The sequence below is a fragment of the Arabidopsis thaliana genome, chromosome 5 (genome assembly GCF_000001735.4).
Source record: "Arabidopsis thaliana chromosome 5, partial sequence".
Classification (NCBI taxonomy): domain Eukaryota; kingdom Viridiplantae; phylum Streptophyta; class Magnoliopsida; order Brassicales; family Brassicaceae; genus Arabidopsis; species Arabidopsis thaliana.
In genome coordinates, this window is record NC_003076.8 from 6,887,572 (window position 1) to 6,904,449 (window position 16,878).

Consider the following 16,878-nt stretch of genomic DNA (forward strand, 5'->3'; position numbering starts at 1 on the left):
CTTTTGTTTCGCATCATCTATTTATGGAGTATATCTACGTAGAGATCTCTGGCGGTTGCGAATCGTGTCCAGGGTCAAATCTGTCATTTAATGTCACCTGTAAAATGTTATTTTTTCCTTTTTCCTAAGCAGAATTAATGTACCGAATTGGAAGGAAAAATCAGAGTCAATCCTTTCAATACTCCACCTTTTACCCATTAACACTGAGTTTAATTTGCATCTATGCAAAAACCAGGATAAGGCAGTGAACAAAATTACCACTGCTCTTTGTTTTTGCTTTCACAACAGAAAATTTTTTACCATTTCTTTTTTACCTATACAATAACAAAAGTTTCTCCATGTTTTTGTGCCTCAATAACAAAACTTATGAGTCTTCCTTTCTGAACGTCTGAGGCTCACTGCTTGCAAATGCCAACCATACAACCGTCCCCGTCAAGTAGAAGAATATTGATGGCACGAATAGAGACATCTACACGGTGATCAGAACCTTTGAGTTAACTAATCAATTAGGGACTGATCATCATTGAAGGTAAAGCTAGCAACTTACAGTCCAGGAATGGGTCGAGTCTAGGAGAAAACCAGTTAGGGCCACTCCTACAATTCCAGGTACTGCCCCGACTGTGTTTGTAATACCCTGAAATATATAAATATCACACAACAAGTTTAGAGGGAAGCTAGTTCTTCATACACATATATAATATCATAGCTCATTAGCATCTAGCAAGGTTCATATGAGAAGTACCAGGAGTATGCTTGCATATTCGGGTGAAATGTCCTGATGAGTACAATAAAGTCCTGTAAAAAGGAACATAGTGTTTGTCAATCCATTACAAAAAACTCCTTCGGGTGCATCTTCTTATATGAAGTTACTTGAAGACTTTTGACAGAAGATAGAGAGGTAGAACATCTCCAGGTACCTGATAAAGCAAAACTTGATAGGGCCAAGCCTGCTGTCAAAATTCCTACAATTTCCCATGGTGGCAATCCAATGTCCACAGATGAAAGTGTCATGCAGATCGCTGGTGCCACAAACGCAATCGTTTGACAAATCTTTCGGACCTACATGGCAAATTCCCAAGGAGTTTACATATCGAAGTGACGACAGGTTGTTCTAGATATCCGGGTAAGCATAGGTGCAAAATGAGAAAAGGGAATAAAAAAAAGAATTTGCTAAATTGAGTATAGAATAACCGATCTGCAAGAGCCTTCAAGTGAAGACCCTTTTGGTTTGTTACAAGGCTACATACAGGGAGAAGATATGTGATTTTATACCGTGGTAGTATCAACTCCATTTGTAATTAAGTAATCAGCAAATTGTGAAGCAAGACTTGTCACGACAATCGAAGCCAGTGGAGGAAGGATGGAAACCTGATCTTCACATCCACATATTAAATCCCGAAATGTTATACCTTTGCAAAATGCAAGCTGAACTGATTTTTCAATATTCCAGGGAAAACACAAGATAAAAGCAGTTTTATACTTACCCAAGCAGCTTCTGTCAAATTTAGACTCAGAGCCTCACTGTATACCGGAAATATAATCAGAATTACTCTCGTCATCAACAAAGATACAGAATGAAAGAGACAGAAAACTGGTATAACCATCAATGTGTTTTTTAGAGAACAATTTAAAAGTATTTTTATCTAAATCATGGCCCGGATCGGAAAAGATGAGTAATGAAAGCAAAACATAAAGCAAGTATCAATTAGGTCTTGAAATGAGAACACCTCTTGTACAAATTAAGCTAATAAATATTAGAATTTCAGTCTACAGATATATAGCTTTTCAACAGATAAAGCAGCTTAAGCATTGCCCAGTAAAATCTAACATGGTGAAAGTAGACCCCACAATTACCTGAAATAAGTTGGTAGCCAAGATAAACAGGTATAGTGACCCCAACTTCCACAAAAGTGAGTGTATATCATTGCCCAAACAGCCGGGCTTTGGAAAAATGACTTCCATGGAATCTCCTGTAGTAAGATACCCAAAAAATTGAAGCATTGACTTAAAGCAAACTATAAGGTTTTGGTTGTTCAAAACCATTTGCTTATTTCTTGGCCATTTTTGCACCATATTAGGGGACATGGTTTTAAACCAAGTGACTACAACTAAAATATAATTCCAATCCTCCTTCGCTAGAAGGTTATGCAGTTCTCCTACATAGTTATTGCAACTACGTACTTATAGTAGACACACATAGGCTTCAAAGGCTTGACAAAGTGAATTCTCGCTAAATTCAACCTTCATATCAACTAGAAATGAAATAAAAGAACGTAGCCAGACAGACATAATATTAGATAACCAACCTTCAATGAGCTCCCCAACTCTTCCTTTGTAGCGTTTTCTGATTTATGCGAAGTAGAGATCTCATTACCTATCAAAGAAAGGGCAATCCTATTGTAAATGGTGTTCAAGTCCAAGATCCAAACAACTGAGTGGAGTATTAGTTATAATAGTTGGCCAATAAACAGACAACAAAAGATTATCTGGCTAAGTGTACATTCAAAGAATTGCTTCACTCCCCAATACAGTCTATGCTTCAGTTCAAGATGATACGAACTTAATAGTGGGTTAGAGAAGGATTTACAAGTAATTCTCATCTGTTACACTTCTGTTTCACATATTATAAAAAGAAACGACTAGGATGGTTTTCACAATATAAATCACAGACAAAAGTAAGTAAATGTGTACTAAATACAATTATGTGACATCTAAGCTCCCTGGTTTCACAATTATATTCAAGATTAAATAAAGTTTGAATAAGCAAAAAGAAGGAGAAACCACCTTTATATGAAACTTCTTCTTCATTAAGAAACTGAAACCCGACGAACCTTCAACATATAGGGGAAAAACTGAGAATACAGAAATACTAAAATAGCATGTTGGCATCTTGGTATGGACGATGAAATAAATAAATTCAGCCATCAATATTTGAAAAAGAAGTATAGTCAGAATAACAATGTTGTGAAAGTCTTTAGTCAGTAATCGATGAGACTTACCAGCCAACACCAAGGAGACCAAACAAGTAAAAGACAGATTCCCAATTAAAGGTTTCGATGATGGGAGGAGCCAAGAGAAGCCTGCAGACATAATAATGTTAGGTCTGTGCAAGTCTCGAAGCTGTCCATTCGTCTTCATTAGAGTATTAACCAAATCATATACATTGATAAATAAAAACCACATACTTGTAACTTCTATAGTTTAAGTATCACAACAAGAAAAACATACCCCATTACACTCCCCAAACTCAGTCCTCCAAAAACAAAGCCTACCGCTCTTGAGCGCTCCTTAACAGGTATTGTCCTGTACCCAGCAATTGAATGGCGCAATCAGGATATGAAAGAAGGGGCTAAAAGCTATAATGTAATATGTGCAGCCAGAAATTTAAGCATAACGCGACTAAATACATGCATATGTAATTTCAGTTTTAGTTAAGAAAGGGTTTCATATGAAAAAAATGTCCAGTTCTTGAAGTTGCCCATCGGCTATTGAAGACCAAACTATGGATTTAGTAGATTATCATATCTAGATCATAAGCTAAATTTAAAGACAATGCTGCATAAGCAATTAAACACACATAATTTATATTCGATTAAAGTATGAGCACTCTACAAATTTGCTCCAGATTAATACATGCCTGGCAATAAGGTCTGTCGCAGCCGATGGGGAAACACCTTCTCCTATTCCCACCTGGAGTTACAAATCTCTGTGTTAAGACAAAGACATAATGTAAGGCTAGAGTAGGGTAGGGGAGAGAAGGAAAGAGCTTAAGAGTGTTCATGGGACTTTTTACAAGCTTAATAAACTAAGGAATTTGTAACAAGACCATGAGTCGAAAGAAACTAGAATGATTTGCATAAATCACTATAATGACATAAACAAATGGACATGCTTACCAAAATTCGAGAAAAGATCAAACCGGGCATAAATCCAGCAAGTAGTGGAACAAGAGCTGTAGCGAAAGACCATGTAAAGACACCAATCTCAAGCACTTTTCTGCATCAAGCATACAAACTCATGAACTGCCCTGAAATCAAAAATGGGAAGAGCCTAGAAAAAAGAAGACACACCTTCCGCCAAAAATCTTGGAAAGCCAACCTCCAGGCAACTGGCTCAAGGCATAACCCCAAAAGAAGGAAGACTGGACCAACCCAGCCACAGATGAGCTCCATCCAAACTGGTGTGACATTGGTATTATAGCAATACTCAAGTTCACCTGCAAATTCTCACCAGACAATATACATAGTCAAATTATATGGTCCTCACTCCTCACAATCATCACCAAAAACCACCTAAAGAAGAAACTACAAGAAAAACTACACCTTAACTAAATTGAACTCAAATTCACAAGAACCTGATCCTCATATATCATGTAAGCTAACCTAAAACCATACCATAAGAATTGCAAAAAAAAATGTTTCAATTTTAAAGCGAGAAACCTTGTCCATATTGCAGATAACAAAGGCGAGAGAAGTAGCGCCGATAAGCTTATATCTCTGAGGTATATTTTTCCATGGAGGCCAATTCTGTTCAAAACCCGTTTCCGTACTGAGAACTTCAGGAATCGGAAGCTGGGGTTTAGGGTCTTCGATAGGATCCTTTGGAGGAAGCTTCTTACTCTCTCTGACTCGTTCAGTACCACTGGCGGAGCACTTAACCCTTGATTTGATAAGAGGATTTTGGTGGTGGTGGGGGAAGATGGTGTATACGGAGAGGAAAGGTTGTTTATGTGCGTAGATAGGAGATGAGAAGAAGTGATTGTGGGGTCTCAAGGTAAGTCTCGCCATTGTTGGTGTCAGAGAGAGGAGAAGAAGGAAGAAGAAGCAAAATGGAAAATGAAGAATGATTGCCTGAATTGAAGAAGAAGAAGAGGGAGAGAGGAGGACACGGTGGAGGAAGAAGAGAGCTTGTGTGGCTCTCACTGTGGGCAGTATTGTCTTCATTGTGGGTCCCTTTTCCTTCTGTATCAAAAGCTTCCTTTGCGTGATTCTCTTGTTTACACTTTTTTTTTTTTTTAATGACTACTATATAAAAATTGCAAAAAACATTATTAGAGCATTTTAATTTTTAAGATAATGATTTAGGATAGTATAAATATATTTATATAGCAGCCACTGTTAGTAATTTGTCAAAAACAATAATTAGTAATATTTGTTGTAGACTACCAAATTGTGCCAATTTAAAAAAAAAATGAAAAAATTGTGCCAATTTACTTGTCCATAGCTAATAAGATGTTATCTTTTCTGGTGCTAGAGTTCTGCTTCTTAAGTTTTTTTATTTAAGAAGATCATACAACATATAAAATGAATGTTGTTGTAGATCTTGATTTTATCCCGCTCTATTACAACTATTAGAGCATCATTAATTTACTAATGATTTGGGATAGTCTATAAAATCAAGAATCTAAAAATCAAAACATCTTGTAGATGGGCTTCATATCTGTTGGATTATATAACCCAAAATTTTGTTCGGTTCCCGCTGGCTTTTGATTCTCATTGAACGTCGCAAATAGAAATCCACTAATGCCACTCTTTGGTCTCTTTGGCGTCCCTTTACCGCTTTCCACATGTTTAACAAAATTGGTATTGTATATAGATGCGATATCTGGAGTCGTTAAGTTTCCGTTACCAGCAGATGGCCATCCAGTTTCTGTTACCACCATTGGTAAATCCTTCACACCTTCTTTCTCCATTGCCCATACGAACGCATCAAATATCACATCGAACATGTTTGTATAACCAAGTGGCCCGTCTTGGACCACGACCTTGTTGGTGTTGAAGATGGCATAGTCGAGCTGAATGTTGATAGGATCAGCAGCATATGCGAAGTAGGGGTAGATGTTGACGAGGATAGGCGTATTTGTTTGAGACAAAAACTTCAGCACCGGGGTAAGTTGTTCACGTGCTTGAGGCATGAAATCTCCGGCCGAAGGTGGATATGACTGGCCAAGGTTGGTCATAGCCACCGTGGTGCTGATCAAGATCGGGAGACTCCTCGACTTGACAATGTTGGTGAGAGATTTCATGACGGGTAGCACATAAGAGCCGATTTCCCCTGGGATGACTTCGTTCCCGACAGCAATGAACGTGATGTTGACATCAGCTAAGTAAGGCTCAATGTTGGTCACGAACCAGGTGTTAACAGCTTCTTCGCTGACCGAAAGAGCCTCTAAGTCTTGGTTCTTCACGTCTACCATAACTCCGATATTGCGATTCCCTCGAAAGGCGTTAAGGACATCCGTAGTTGTGTCGAAGATCCGAATATTGGTAACACTTAAGGACTTGTAGAGGTTGATAACTTCAGATGGAGGCGGGAGGTTGTCTCCAAGGAGGCCGTAGTTCAAGCCAATGTTTGTTGCTGCGTCTACAAAGCCAACATTGCTGTAGTTTAACAGAAATGCCACGCACAAAAACTTCAACAAGAACGTCTTTCTATGACAATCCATAATTAAAGGCGTGCCTGCAAAATAGAGGATAAATTTAATATTTTAGTTTCAAATCTTATACAAGTTTTTTTTGTATGTATGTCTATATAGAGACAGCAGATGATCATACTTGTATGAAGAACGGGTACGAGGGAAGCAAACCAAAGATGTTTGATGTTTCTCTTCTTTTCTTATTCGTTGCAAAACAAAAGATTGTAGATGCATGCAATTTATATCCATAGTTGAGATATGCTTTCTATTTTATTAGTACCACTAAAATAGTAATTTTTTTTGTTATAGTTAAACTTTTCGTGTCTATCTTTTTTTGGGGGCATAGTTTAATTGTCTATTATGCCTATTTTCAAATTTGCTTTCCACTATTTTTGCTCTATACTTTTCAAAAATAAACTACATTTTATCTAGACGTATGTAGCCCCCTGACATTTTAAAATTATAAGAATTACACCACAAAATTAATAATATTCTTTACACTCGAATTTTTATGTAAAGCTTTGATTTTGAAAATAGTTACCATATACATATGTCATTTATTTACATTTCAGTGAAAATATTTTGCTCCATTTATAAATTAGTCATTTCTATAATCTATTTTAATGAGATAAAAAAATATAAACACGCTGAATAAATTTCTGTGGAAATGATTTACTTGGGGGAAAAACAAGTCTTCGAAGTTCGAAATATAACGTTATCAAAAGGCATCTTGAAACTGGGCAACTTGCTTCTTCTGCATATTAAAGTAATATATCTTTAGTCTTAGAAAATGCCAAAGCAACGACAAAGTCAAGATCGTCGTTGGTCTATAAGAAGCAAAAACGCTCAACAAATTCAAGATCCTCTAAACTCAAGTAGAAACAATGGAGAAGCCAAAGTTCAAGACTGTCCAAGAGGTGGTTGCAGCTGGCGAAGGACTGCCGGAGAGATATCTCCACGCACCCACCGGAGACGGCGAAGTTCAACCTCTTAACGCAGCGGTACCGGAGATGGATATTCCGGCCATCGATCTGAATCTTCTCCTCTCTTCTTCTGAAGCTGGTCAACAAGAGCTGAGTAAACTTCACTCGGCACTCTCTACATGGGGCGTTGTTCAGGTTTGACCCTCTTAGTGATTGATCAGAGTAATGAAATCTTGTAGAAGTTCCGGTGAGGAGGTGATATCATGGAAGTTGGTTTCTTATCGATGCAGGTGATGAATCATGGAATTACAAAAGCGTTTCTTGACAAGATTTACAAGCTAACCAAGGAGTTCTTTGCGCTTCCGACCGAAGAGAAACAGAAGTGCGCGAGAGAGATTGATAGTATCCAAGGATATGGTAACGACATGATTCTTTGGGATGATCAAGTTCTTGATTGGATCGACCGTTTGTATATTACTACTTACCCTGAAGATCAAAGACAACTTAATTTCTGGCCTGAAGTCCCACTTGGATTCAGGTAAAGTTTATTATACCTTTTCAGTTTAAACAGCATCTTTGTTCATTGAGTTTGGTGATTTTGACATATTGTTTGTTTAGGGAAACTTTACATGAATACACAATGAAGCAACGGATAGTGATTGAGCAATTTTTTAAGGCCATGGCTAGATCTTTGGAATTAGAAGAGAATAGTTTTCTAGACATGTATGGAGAAAGTGCTACGTTGGATACTAGATTCAACATGTATCCACCATGTCCGAGCCCGGACAAGGTTATTGGTGTTAAACCGCACGCTGATGGCTCGGCTATCACTCTTCTCTTACCCGACAAAGATGTCGGAGGGCTTCAGTTCCAGAAAGATGGGAAGTGGTATAAAGCTCCTATAGTCCCTGATACAATTTTGATCAATGTTGGTGATCAAATGGAGGTAATCAGTCACCTACATATATGAATATGATTTTGAAAGATTAATTGATGTAGATTTGACATAAATAAATCTCTATTTCTCGTGTGTTTTCAGATAATGAGCAATGGGATATACAAGAGCCCGGTTCATAGAGTGGTGACTAACAGAGAAAAGGAAAGAATATCTGTGGCAACTTTTTGCATTCCAGGTGCAGATAAAGAGATTCAGCCTGTGAATGAGCTTGTGTCTGAGGCAAGACCAAGATTATATAAAACAGTTAAGAAGTATGTGGAGCTCTACTTCAAGTACTATCAACAAGGCCGAAGACCTATTGAAGCTGCATTGATCTGATCACACTTTTCAAGTCTCATTTATTGGTTTCACAAATGAATCTGTTTCTTTCGTTACTTGAGATCCTTTATAAGAATAAAACTGTTTCCTTGTTTGTTGGAATGTGAGGCTGCATTGTGTTGCAATTCTGAGACCAGAAATATAAGTCTAAAGTTGATTTCCATATTCAGTTCTAACACTAAAAACAGAGGTTAACCCAAAAACAGAGCTCAACACTAAAACAGATAAGTAAAATTATTTTTGCATAGTTGTTATATACTACTGAATATTCTTTTGTTAATAATTCTAGGTTTATATTACTTTTCGAGGACCTTGAATATTCGAATCTTTTCAAATCGAACATTCCAAAAATAAGTCACGATTCTTACGGCTGTCATCATTGGACAACCAGTCTTCTCTGTTTTTCTTCCATGATTCTCTCTTACAACATCAATCGTTCACCCAAACACCCTTTCTTTCTCTGTCTCTTTCCTCGGAAATTTCTCCTTCTCCGGTGTCGAATCGCCGAGGGAAGGTGATTTTTCCGGGAAAGTCTCCGTTTTGTTTCACCTAATCATCTCAAAGACTCGTCCTTTATAAATGGCGACGACGGTCATGGCCCTTGCAGAGAAAGTACTCGAAAGAGTTTACGGAACTTCCAAATCCGCCGTTTCCGTAACAAGCGGCGACGGCGAAAAGACTCACCGTCATACCCATCATCACATTCACCGTATCAAAAGCTACGACGACATCGACGAGGATGAATCATCATTGGAGCTTATCCAGATCGGTGCTGAGAGGACTAAGAACGTCTTGATCCTCATGAGCGATACTGGTGGCGGTCACCGTGCTTCCGCTGAAGCCATTCGTGACGCTTTCAAGATCGAATTCGGAGACAAATATAGAGTAAAAAGAACAATGCTGAGAAATTGTAGTTTATTCTCACCCTAAAAGGATTGGTTTTTGATTGAGAATTGTATGGTTTTGACAGGTAATTGTGAAGGATGTGTGGAAGGAATACACAGGGTGGCCATTGAATGATATGGAGAGATCATATAAGTTCATGGTGAAGCATGTTCAGCTATGGAAAGTTGCTTTTCACAGCACATCACCCAAATGGATCCACTCTTGTTATCTAGCAGCCATTGCTGCTTATTACGCTAAGGAAGTAGAGGCTGGTTTAATGGAGTATAAGCCGGAGATAATCATTAGTGTTCATCCTTTAATGCAACATATTCCATTGTGGGTTCTTAAATGGCAAGAGCTACAAAAGAGAGTCCTTTTTGTTACTGTCATTACTGATCTCAACACTTGTCATCCTACTTGGTATATTTTATTAGCTTGGTTTAGACTTTGAGAGAAGAAGGTAGCTGCAAAGTTTGATTTTTTTAATCTTCTGTGGTTTAGGTTTCATCCGGGGGTGAATAGGTGCTATTGCCCGTCTCAAGAAGTGGCGAAAAGGGCGTTGTTTGATGGGCTTGATGAGTCTCAAGTCCGTGTCTTTGGTTTACCTGTGAGGCCATCTTTTGCACGAGCGGTTTTGGTGAAGGATGATCTAAGAAAGGAGCTTGAGATGGATCAAGATCTTCGTGCGGTTCTACTGATGGGAGGAGGGGAAGGTATGGGTCCTGTGAAAGAAACAGCTAAAGCTCTTGAGGAATTTTTGTATGATAAAGAGAACAGGAAGCCTATTGGGCAAATGGTTGTTATCTGTGGACGTAACAAGAAATTGGCATCTGCATTAGAAGCCATTGACTGGAAGATTCCTGTTAAGGTATACATGATTTAAACAAACCCTTTTCCATTATTAGAGGTTCATAAGATTCATGTTTCATGGATATTGACTTTATAGGTTCGAGGATTTGAGACTCAAATGGAGAAATGGATGGGAGCTTGTGACTGCATCATCACAAAAGTGAGAGGAATTTGGTTTTTATGCCTACCTCTGTTAACCAAAATGTTCATAAAGCTAAATGTTCTACAAATCTTGCAGGCTGGACCAGGAACAATCGCTGAATCGCTGATTCGATCACTTCCTATCATCCTCAACGATTACATTCCTGGACAGGTTGGTTGAGATCTGCATTTTTAATGTTTCCTGCTCATATATATATATATGTATAATTCTCATATCAATTACACTTGAAACCAAACAGGAGAAAGGGAATGTGCCGTATGTAGTGGAGAATGGTGCAGGAGTATTCACAAGAAGTCCCAAAGAGACAGCTAGAATCGTTGGGGAATGGTTTAGCACAAAGACAGATGAGTTGGAACAAACTTCAGACAATGCACGTAAACTAGCTCAGCCTGAGGCAGTCTTCGACATTGTCAAAGACATTGATGAGCTCTCAGAGCAACGAGGTCCTCTTGCTAGCGTCTCTTACAATCTTACCTCTTCTTTTGCCAGTTTAGTTTGATGTCCCATGTTTATATTAACATGTCTCCCTTAGTAGTTCTTTTGTCTGTTATTTTTTCCTTTCCTTATATTCCCTAATTTGTTTATTGATTGAAGTTGTATGTATTATTTTTAAGCAAAAGGTTCATGATGTCTTTGCATTATTGTTAGCCATTAACAATATCAACAAGAGATTCTTGTTCATATAGAATCACATTACTATTAATTTTGTCGATATATTTCACATTATTAGAGACGGACTTACACATTATTAGTATATGATACATTTTCTTCTTATTAGTATATGATACATATTCACATTATTAGTATATGACACATGAGTTCCAGAGACTTAGGATCTTCCAAGCCATGGCTAAAACAGAGAACTAACCTTTTTGTTTCTGTTTGCGGAAAATTCCAGGCTCTCATTATTCTTTATGTATACAAACCTTCATTTACCCTGTTGAAGCCTTCTCATTCTTCATGATCATATGGAAAGATTTAACTTTATCTTCTCCAACGATCTCTCTAAGAATATCATCTTCAATCTTCTCAGCTTGCCACAGAGATGGATCCGCAACAAACTCCTCACTGAATATCATACACGAGACCCACTCTTTCCATGTTGTCCTCCTGTACTTGTCTTCCTCTAATGTTCCTCTGGACAAGAGCTGATAAACGTAAACAACTTTCTGCTGTCCCGGTCTGAATGCACGAGCTATAGCTTGCTTTGTCTTAGAAGGGTTCCATTCTGAGTCGAGCATGATGACCCGTGAAGCAGCGGTCAGACTAATCCCTTCTGCGCAAGCTGTGATCGAGGCCAGGAGGACTCGGGATGGGTTTCCAGGTTCTTCGAATTTGTCTATCACTCGACCTCTTTCAAACAGCTCAAGATCACCGGTTAAGGTCAAGATCTCTCTGCCTCTTTGCCACCTGAAAATGTTCTCAAACAGTTCGGTAAACATACGGATTGGCGCAATGTTGTGGCAAAAGATCAAGATCTTCTCCCTCTTGACCACTCGGAAAATAAGGTTTAACACAAACATGACTTTAGATCCTTTCTTTGCGTCGTGCTTGAGTTTTCCGATCTCGGAAAGTTCTTGCGGGTTGAAGAATTTTGTGCAACAGTTTGAGCTTGTGACCAACCACGGATGTATAGCTGCTAATGTTATCTGAAGCTCGACCTCAAGTGGATACCCAAAGTACGTCTTTATTACATCCTGAAGTTTCGTGAGTATCTTATGCTGTATATCCGTCGAGTTCATCACTAATGTATAGATCTGTAGACCTGGAAGAGCATCACCACTTCCACTTCCACTCCCTTCATAGTTATCAATGAAACCATTAGTCATATTCTTCAACATATTGAGACCTTGAAGGCGTTCATCTCCCACGCTTGCATCAATCTTCTTGGCAATTATATCGAGGAATAATTTACGAGCTCTATTCTCGAGCAAGTGAGGCGCCTTATTCACACCGTGATTGGTCTTGAATTTCTGATCTAACTCCATTAGAACCTCATGAATAAACTTTGGTCTAGCCAAACATAGCGTGTTGAAGTACTCGCAAAAGTTGTTCTGAAACAAAGTACCCGAAAGAAGTATTCTTAAGTCAGTACCAACTTTCATCAAGGCCTTACGTAGTCTTGACTTGGTACTCCTCGGGTTATGCCCTTCATCAAGAACAAGAAGCCCGGGACTCTCTCTTAGCACTTTAGCCATGTATTTCCGGTGAGCAAACTTCGAGTCTTCCCTCATCAAAGTCGTAAACGAGGTGTAACCCATTACAAGAACACTCGGATGAGCATGCCATTTCTGTATTTTTTCTAGGCAATCAAGAACATGCATAACATCTCGGCTCGGTTTAGGAACTCCATTGAACTGAACCGTTTTGTTCTGTTTGAAGGTACAATAGGTTCTTCGACCGTGGATCAAATGAACCGGAACTGGGATCTCCCATTTGATGAACTCCTTGTACCATGTGTACAAAGTTGTTTTAGGAGCAAGAACCAAAGGTCTTTTCCCGGGAAATAGCTTCAAGTAGCTAGTGAGGAAAGCAATGATTAGGAATGTTTTACCAGCTCCAGGTGAATGAGAGATCACACAACCACCTATGTTACCTGAAGTGGGATCCATAAGCGAGGGTTCCACAGATCCTGCTACATTTCTCCAGAGAAACTCGAAAGCTCTTCGTTGATGCACATGTAGTTTTCTCTTAAGCTTAGGTATTAATGCCCAAACGTTGTCACTTTCTTCAGCCGCAAGCATTTCTGAAGAATCACTTATCATAGAGAAATCTTTAGTCTGGGCTTCTTTGTGGCTCAACTTAGTCTTTATGTCATCTTCTTCGATATGCTTAGTCTCTATGGTCCATTTCTTATGTTCTGCCTATTCAAACCAAACCATGAAATATAATCATTTATTACAAGCCCAGTAACATTAACATTATGCATTTGTAAGTTGTGAGTTTCACTTACAAATGGTGCAGATACATCTTTTATCTCACTTCCTACATGACCACATAACCTGCAACACATCCCGATTTCTTCCTCCAGCCTATAATCGTGCTCACAACCACTTCTCGCCTTTTCGAAAGCCTCGTTATCCACTCTTACCTAGAGATTTTGATACACCACAACAATGGAATTAGCAGGCAAATGCTTGTATATAGTTTTAGTTTTAGTATATGCGATATCTCAAAGAGAATTGTACCTCGTTGTCATCGAGAATGTAAGAAGAAGCCAAGCATAGTTCCATTTCTCTCCATAACATTTCGTTCTCTGAAGTCTCTCCCTCACCATCCTCACTCAAGTTCTTTTCCATATCCCCATGCAGTTTAAATGCGAAATTCGTCTTCTTTAACTCCTCCCACTGGTCAACAACACTGGTAGGCTCGTCCTTGGCTGCAATTGTGGACTCAATGTTGTTCATGTATGTATCTATCAGCTTGTTATATGCACCTGCACTCAATGTTACTTTCTTATAGACCCGTGGTTCATCAGAATCCTCTGTTTTTGGAGCAACTGACCGCGAAGATCGGGATGTTCGTTTTTGAAACGACTTCACCTGGTTAGGACCTTTCCAACATAGATCAGCTTCCATCATCTCTTCCATTTCCGTCATTTTCTTCCCGTATTTCATGCCTTTACTTCGATACTTTTCAGTCTCATCAAAGTACTGGCTTCTTGAGAAACTACCACCCCCACCAAAACTGTTAGCATTAAGACCAAACTGTTCCAACGGTATAGGCTCAAACACCGGAGTGAAAGGAATAACCGAAAGCTCGGATTTCCTCTCTTTTCTACCAAATCCATGTACTCTCCTCTTGTCTATCACAACGATCTCGCCTTTTCGACTTTTCGGTTTCGCTTCTCGAGAATTAGTTTTCTTTTTCTTGATGAATAAACGCGATAATGGTATATACAAATCATCATTAGTATCACCATCCTCATTGTTATCGTCCTCGTCTTCATCACTCTCAACATTAACAGCACATTTTCCAAACTGGTACGGCATCATCCGCACCCAACCGTCAATTGTATCTGGCTCATAATCACATCCGGTGTAGATATCCGGTCTCACGTTTCTTCTTTTGGACCTACGTAGTTCCACTACCTCATCTTCTTCTTGATAATAATCGGTTTCTTGCTTTATTTCAAGATCTTGAGAATCATCCAATATATCTGCCGGATTAAACTTAACCACTTTTGATAACGAAACACCGTCTTCCAAAGTAATATTCATCGAACTCAACGTACTGCTAGAGCCTTCTTCATCTGTTACAATCTGATAAACCATCTTGGTTTGCACTGTTCTTATTTGAAACACAATGCTTTTCAAAGTTGAGGTAACAGTCAACCACGAAAGATCCGGCAAGAACTTTCCCAAAGACAGTCTTGTTTTCATCAAGGAAGTGCAGTCCTCAGAGAATCTCCATCTGTAGAACTGATCAGTACTTTGTTCCTTGTAAAACTTTTGGAGAATGGAGATTTGGTTTAGACCGATAACCACGGAATCTCTATTGATTCTCTGTTTCTCCGAGCCAATGCAGCCTTGGTCAATGTAAATTCTAACATTGATCTTGCAAGAGCATTCAGACTCATGAGGCTTCCTCTCTATAGAAACAATCCTCGCATCCACCCAAACCTATGCAAGAAACAGATACAGAGTATTTTGATGAGTTTGAAGATGCAGAGTATTTGAAGAATCAAATTCACGCGATTTCAGCTACATGTACCGGTTCCAAGTCATCCTCGTGGATACGATAGAGAACACAAACATCGATATCAGGCCGAAGGAAACAGATACAGTCGCTCAAAGCCGCTTTTCTTGATCTGAGACGAAGCCTTTGGAAAGGACGGATATCTTCCAACACATAACCATTCTCTAACAGACGTATTGTCATCATTCCATCTTCGATCCTCATGTATTCCACAGGCTTCCATGTACCCGAGCAGAAGAACTCGAAAGCTAAAGAGTAAGAACCGGAACATTGTTATCCATTAGTCAAAGTAATCCAGTCTGTACTTTGGCATTTCAATCCAACAATTTCCAACTTCTCAAAGTACTGAATGGTTTATAACTTTAAGTTCAGCTCTGTGGCTAACTTGCACTTAAATGAGAACAGAAGAAAATTGATATAAAGGGAAATGCACTTACGACATGGATCAAATGGATGCTTCAAATTGTAGAAACCTCTTTTCTTCATATTTTTTTATAACTTTTGGGCCAATCAACCAACAACATTGTTATGCGAAGATCCTACAACGGCAACATAAGTATAACAAACCCCAAAAGTCAGATGCCTATTTTTATAGCAATAACTCAAAGATCAGCAGAAAAGGACAGAACAGTGTGCTCTGCTCTGCTATTATGAGGTAACTTAGTTTTCAGTCTTATGCTTTTTTGATTGAGGGAAATGCTAAGTGCATATGTGCATGTAATCAAAATTTGGTTAAGAGTTATAATTGATGCTATATCTTTCCAAATCGCTTCACATTTCGAAGTCTAATCTTACATACAAAACAAGGAACAGAGAACTCTGCATATATGAAAACTTGATCATACACAACCAAACCCACATCGGATACACGAAAAGACTCAAATCTTACGTTAAGAATCGAAAAAGTTCACAAATTGTTAACATTTGTGTTTTTAGGTAAAAAACAAAACCCATATATTTTCCTGGAACAGAGAGTCCAGAAGAGGCAAAAAAATATATATTAAATCGGTCATCACTAAAGGCTAAAAGCATCGTTATCAACAAAACCCATATATCTAAAGAACACAAAAATAAAATAAAAATAAAGAGTATTTGATGAATAGGGTCTGATTCAAAAGCAAACGATCATGATCTAGAAAGCAGAATCTTGAATCCCAAGACAACAACAAGACTCAGATTGAACTGAAGAAAAGATGATCGGACCTTGGAAACAAAACCAGATTGTGCAGTGAAATTGAATACCAAGAGCTATATAATCTACTATTCCATGATTCAAGAAATATGTAGAGAAAAAGGACGGAGAGTTCAATACCTCCTCAGTAGTTATTTCAGAATCTTGTTGGCCACTGTGAATATAAATTACTTAATAAAGATTTGCATGAATTTTGTTGTATACAACAAACAAAAAAGAGTGAGTGAGTGAGAAAGGGAGTGTTGGCAAACGAACCGGACAAGAGGAAAAGGTTCAAGGAGAAAAGGTAATTAGAAAAATAGACGGCTGCGATTTGCTATGTTTTATCTAGAGGATAAAAATAGACGGCTGTGATTTGTTACGTTTTATCTAAGAGAAAAATAGACGGCTGTGATTTGTACGTTTCATCTGGAAGAGAAAACTAGACGGCTGTGATTTGTTATATTTTATCTGTTTAGATAGATTTTCTGTCACAAG

At 38.5% G+C, this 16,878-nt stretch overlaps 5 protein-coding genes across 6 annotated transcripts; 2 read left to right on the top strand and 3 right to left on the bottom strand.

Moving 5' to 3' along the window:
* Positions 1 to 64: 64 nt before the first annotated feature.
* On the bottom strand, positions 65 to 5,000 carry PHT4;5 (phosphate transporter 4;5). 2 transcript variants are annotated; one of them, NM_001343659.1, is made up of 15 exons: positions 4,440 to 5,000; positions 4,071 to 4,216; positions 3,897 to 3,996; positions 3,638 to 3,690; positions 3,229 to 3,303; positions 3,000 to 3,080; positions 2,785 to 2,831; positions 2,307 to 2,374; positions 1,855 to 1,970; positions 1,485 to 1,521; positions 1,273 to 1,368; positions 918 to 1,059; positions 743 to 795; positions 548 to 634; positions 65 to 469 (listed from the first exon to the last, which is right to left on the bottom strand). In NM_001343659.1, the coding sequence occupies exons 1-15, from the start codon at positions 4,941 to 4,943 to the stop codon at positions 365 to 367; spliced, it is 1,710 nt and encodes a 569-aa protein (NP_001330368.1). In that variant the 5' UTR covers positions 4,944 to 5,000; the 3' UTR covers positions 65 to 364. The 2 variants fall into 2 exon arrangements, with proteins under 2 accessions (NP_001330368.1, NP_197538.2); NM_122045.4 differs by having other exon boundaries at positions 78 to 469; positions 4,440 to 4,888.
* A 128-nt stretch (positions 5,001 to 5,128) lies between these two features.
* On the bottom strand, positions 5,129 to 6,626 carry AT5G20390 (Glycosyl hydrolase superfamily protein). The gene is made up of 2 exons (NM_122046.4): positions 6,555 to 6,626; positions 5,129 to 6,459 (listed from the first exon to the last, which is right to left on the bottom strand). The coding sequence occupies exon 2, from the start codon at positions 6,443 to 6,445 to the stop codon at positions 5,411 to 5,413; it is 1,035 nt and encodes a 344-aa protein (NP_197539.1). The 5' UTR covers positions 6,446 to 6,459; positions 6,555 to 6,626; the 3' UTR covers positions 5,129 to 5,410.
* A 528-nt stretch (positions 6,627 to 7,154) lies between these two features.
* AT5G20400 (2-oxoglutarate (2OG) and Fe(II)-dependent oxygenase superfamily protein) lies at positions 7,155 to 8,779 on the top strand. Its single transcript, NM_122047.4, has 4 exons — positions 7,155 to 7,533; positions 7,629 to 7,876; positions 7,957 to 8,284; positions 8,378 to 8,779. The coding sequence occupies exons 1-4, from the start codon at positions 7,300 to 7,302 to the stop codon at positions 8,612 to 8,614; spliced, it is 1,047 nt and encodes a 348-aa protein (NP_197540.1). The 5' UTR covers positions 7,155 to 7,299; the 3' UTR covers positions 8,615 to 8,779.
* A 112-nt stretch (positions 8,780 to 8,891) lies between these two features.
* Positions 8,892 to 11,212, top strand: MGD2 (monogalactosyldiacylglycerol synthase 2). Its single transcript, NM_122048.4, has 6 exons — positions 8,892 to 9,499; positions 9,585 to 9,919; positions 10,001 to 10,367; positions 10,446 to 10,508; positions 10,587 to 10,661; positions 10,750 to 11,212. The coding sequence occupies exons 1-6, from the start codon at positions 9,194 to 9,196 to the stop codon at positions 11,008 to 11,010; spliced, it is 1,407 nt and encodes a 468-aa protein (NP_568394.2). The 5' UTR covers positions 8,892 to 9,193; the 3' UTR covers positions 11,011 to 11,212.
* A 6-nt stretch (positions 11,213 to 11,218) lies between these two features.
* Positions 11,219 to 16,671, bottom strand: CHR42 (chromatin remodeling 42). Its single transcript, NM_122049.3, has 6 exons — positions 16,522 to 16,671; positions 15,647 to 15,748; positions 15,225 to 15,457; positions 13,700 to 15,133; positions 13,465 to 13,602; positions 11,219 to 13,375 (listed from the first exon to the last, which is right to left on the bottom strand). Exons 2-6 carry the CDS (start codon positions 15,693 to 15,695, stop codon positions 11,444 to 11,446), a joined length of 3,786 nt encoding a protein of 1,261 aa, NP_197542.1. The 5' UTR covers positions 15,696 to 15,748; positions 16,522 to 16,671; the 3' UTR covers positions 11,219 to 11,443.
* Positions 16,672 to 16,878: the final 207 nt, after the last annotated feature.

Excerpts from the sequence above, each read along its gene's own strand:
- MGD2 (NM_122048.4), top strand. The coding sequence starts at position 9,194 with ATGGCGACGACGGTCATGGCCCTTGCAGAGAAAGTACTCGAAAGAGTT. Across the intron at positions 10,368-10,445 it reads ACTGGAAGATTCCTGTTAAG|GTTCGAGGATTTGAGACTCA; the intron begins GTATACATGATT and ends TTGACTTTATAG. Across the intron at positions 10,662-10,749 it reads ACGATTACATTCCTGGACAG|GAGAAAGGGAATGTGCCGTA; the intron begins GTTGGTTGAGAT and ends GAAACCAAACAG.
- AT5G20400 (NM_122047.4), top strand. The coding sequence starts at position 7,300 with ATGGAGAAGCCAAAGTTCAAGACTGTCCAAGAGGTGGTTGCAGCTGGC. Across the intron at positions 7,534-7,628 it reads CTACATGGGGCGTTGTTCAG|GTGATGAATCATGGAATTAC; the intron begins GTTTGACCCTCT and ends TTATCGATGCAG. Across the intron at positions 7,877-7,956 it reads GAAGTCCCACTTGGATTCAG|GGAAACTTTACATGAATACA; the intron begins GTAAAGTTTATT and ends TTGTTTGTTTAG.
- CHR42 (NM_122049.3), bottom strand. The coding sequence starts at position 15,695 with ATGAAGAAAAGAGGTTTCTACAATTTGAAGCATCCATTTGATCCATGT. Across the intron at positions 15,134-15,224 it reads ACGAGGATGACTTGGAACCG|GTTTGGGTGGATGCGAGGAT; the intron begins GTACATGTAGCT and ends TTTCTTGCATAG. Across the intron at positions 13,603-13,699 it reads ACATTCTCGATGACAACGAG|GTAAGAGTGGATAACGAGGC; the intron begins GTACAATTCTCT and ends CAAAATCTCTAG.
- AT5G20390 (NM_122046.4), bottom strand. The coding sequence starts at position 6,445 with ATGGATTGTCATAGAAAGACGTTCTTGTTGAAGTTTTTGTGCGTGGCA.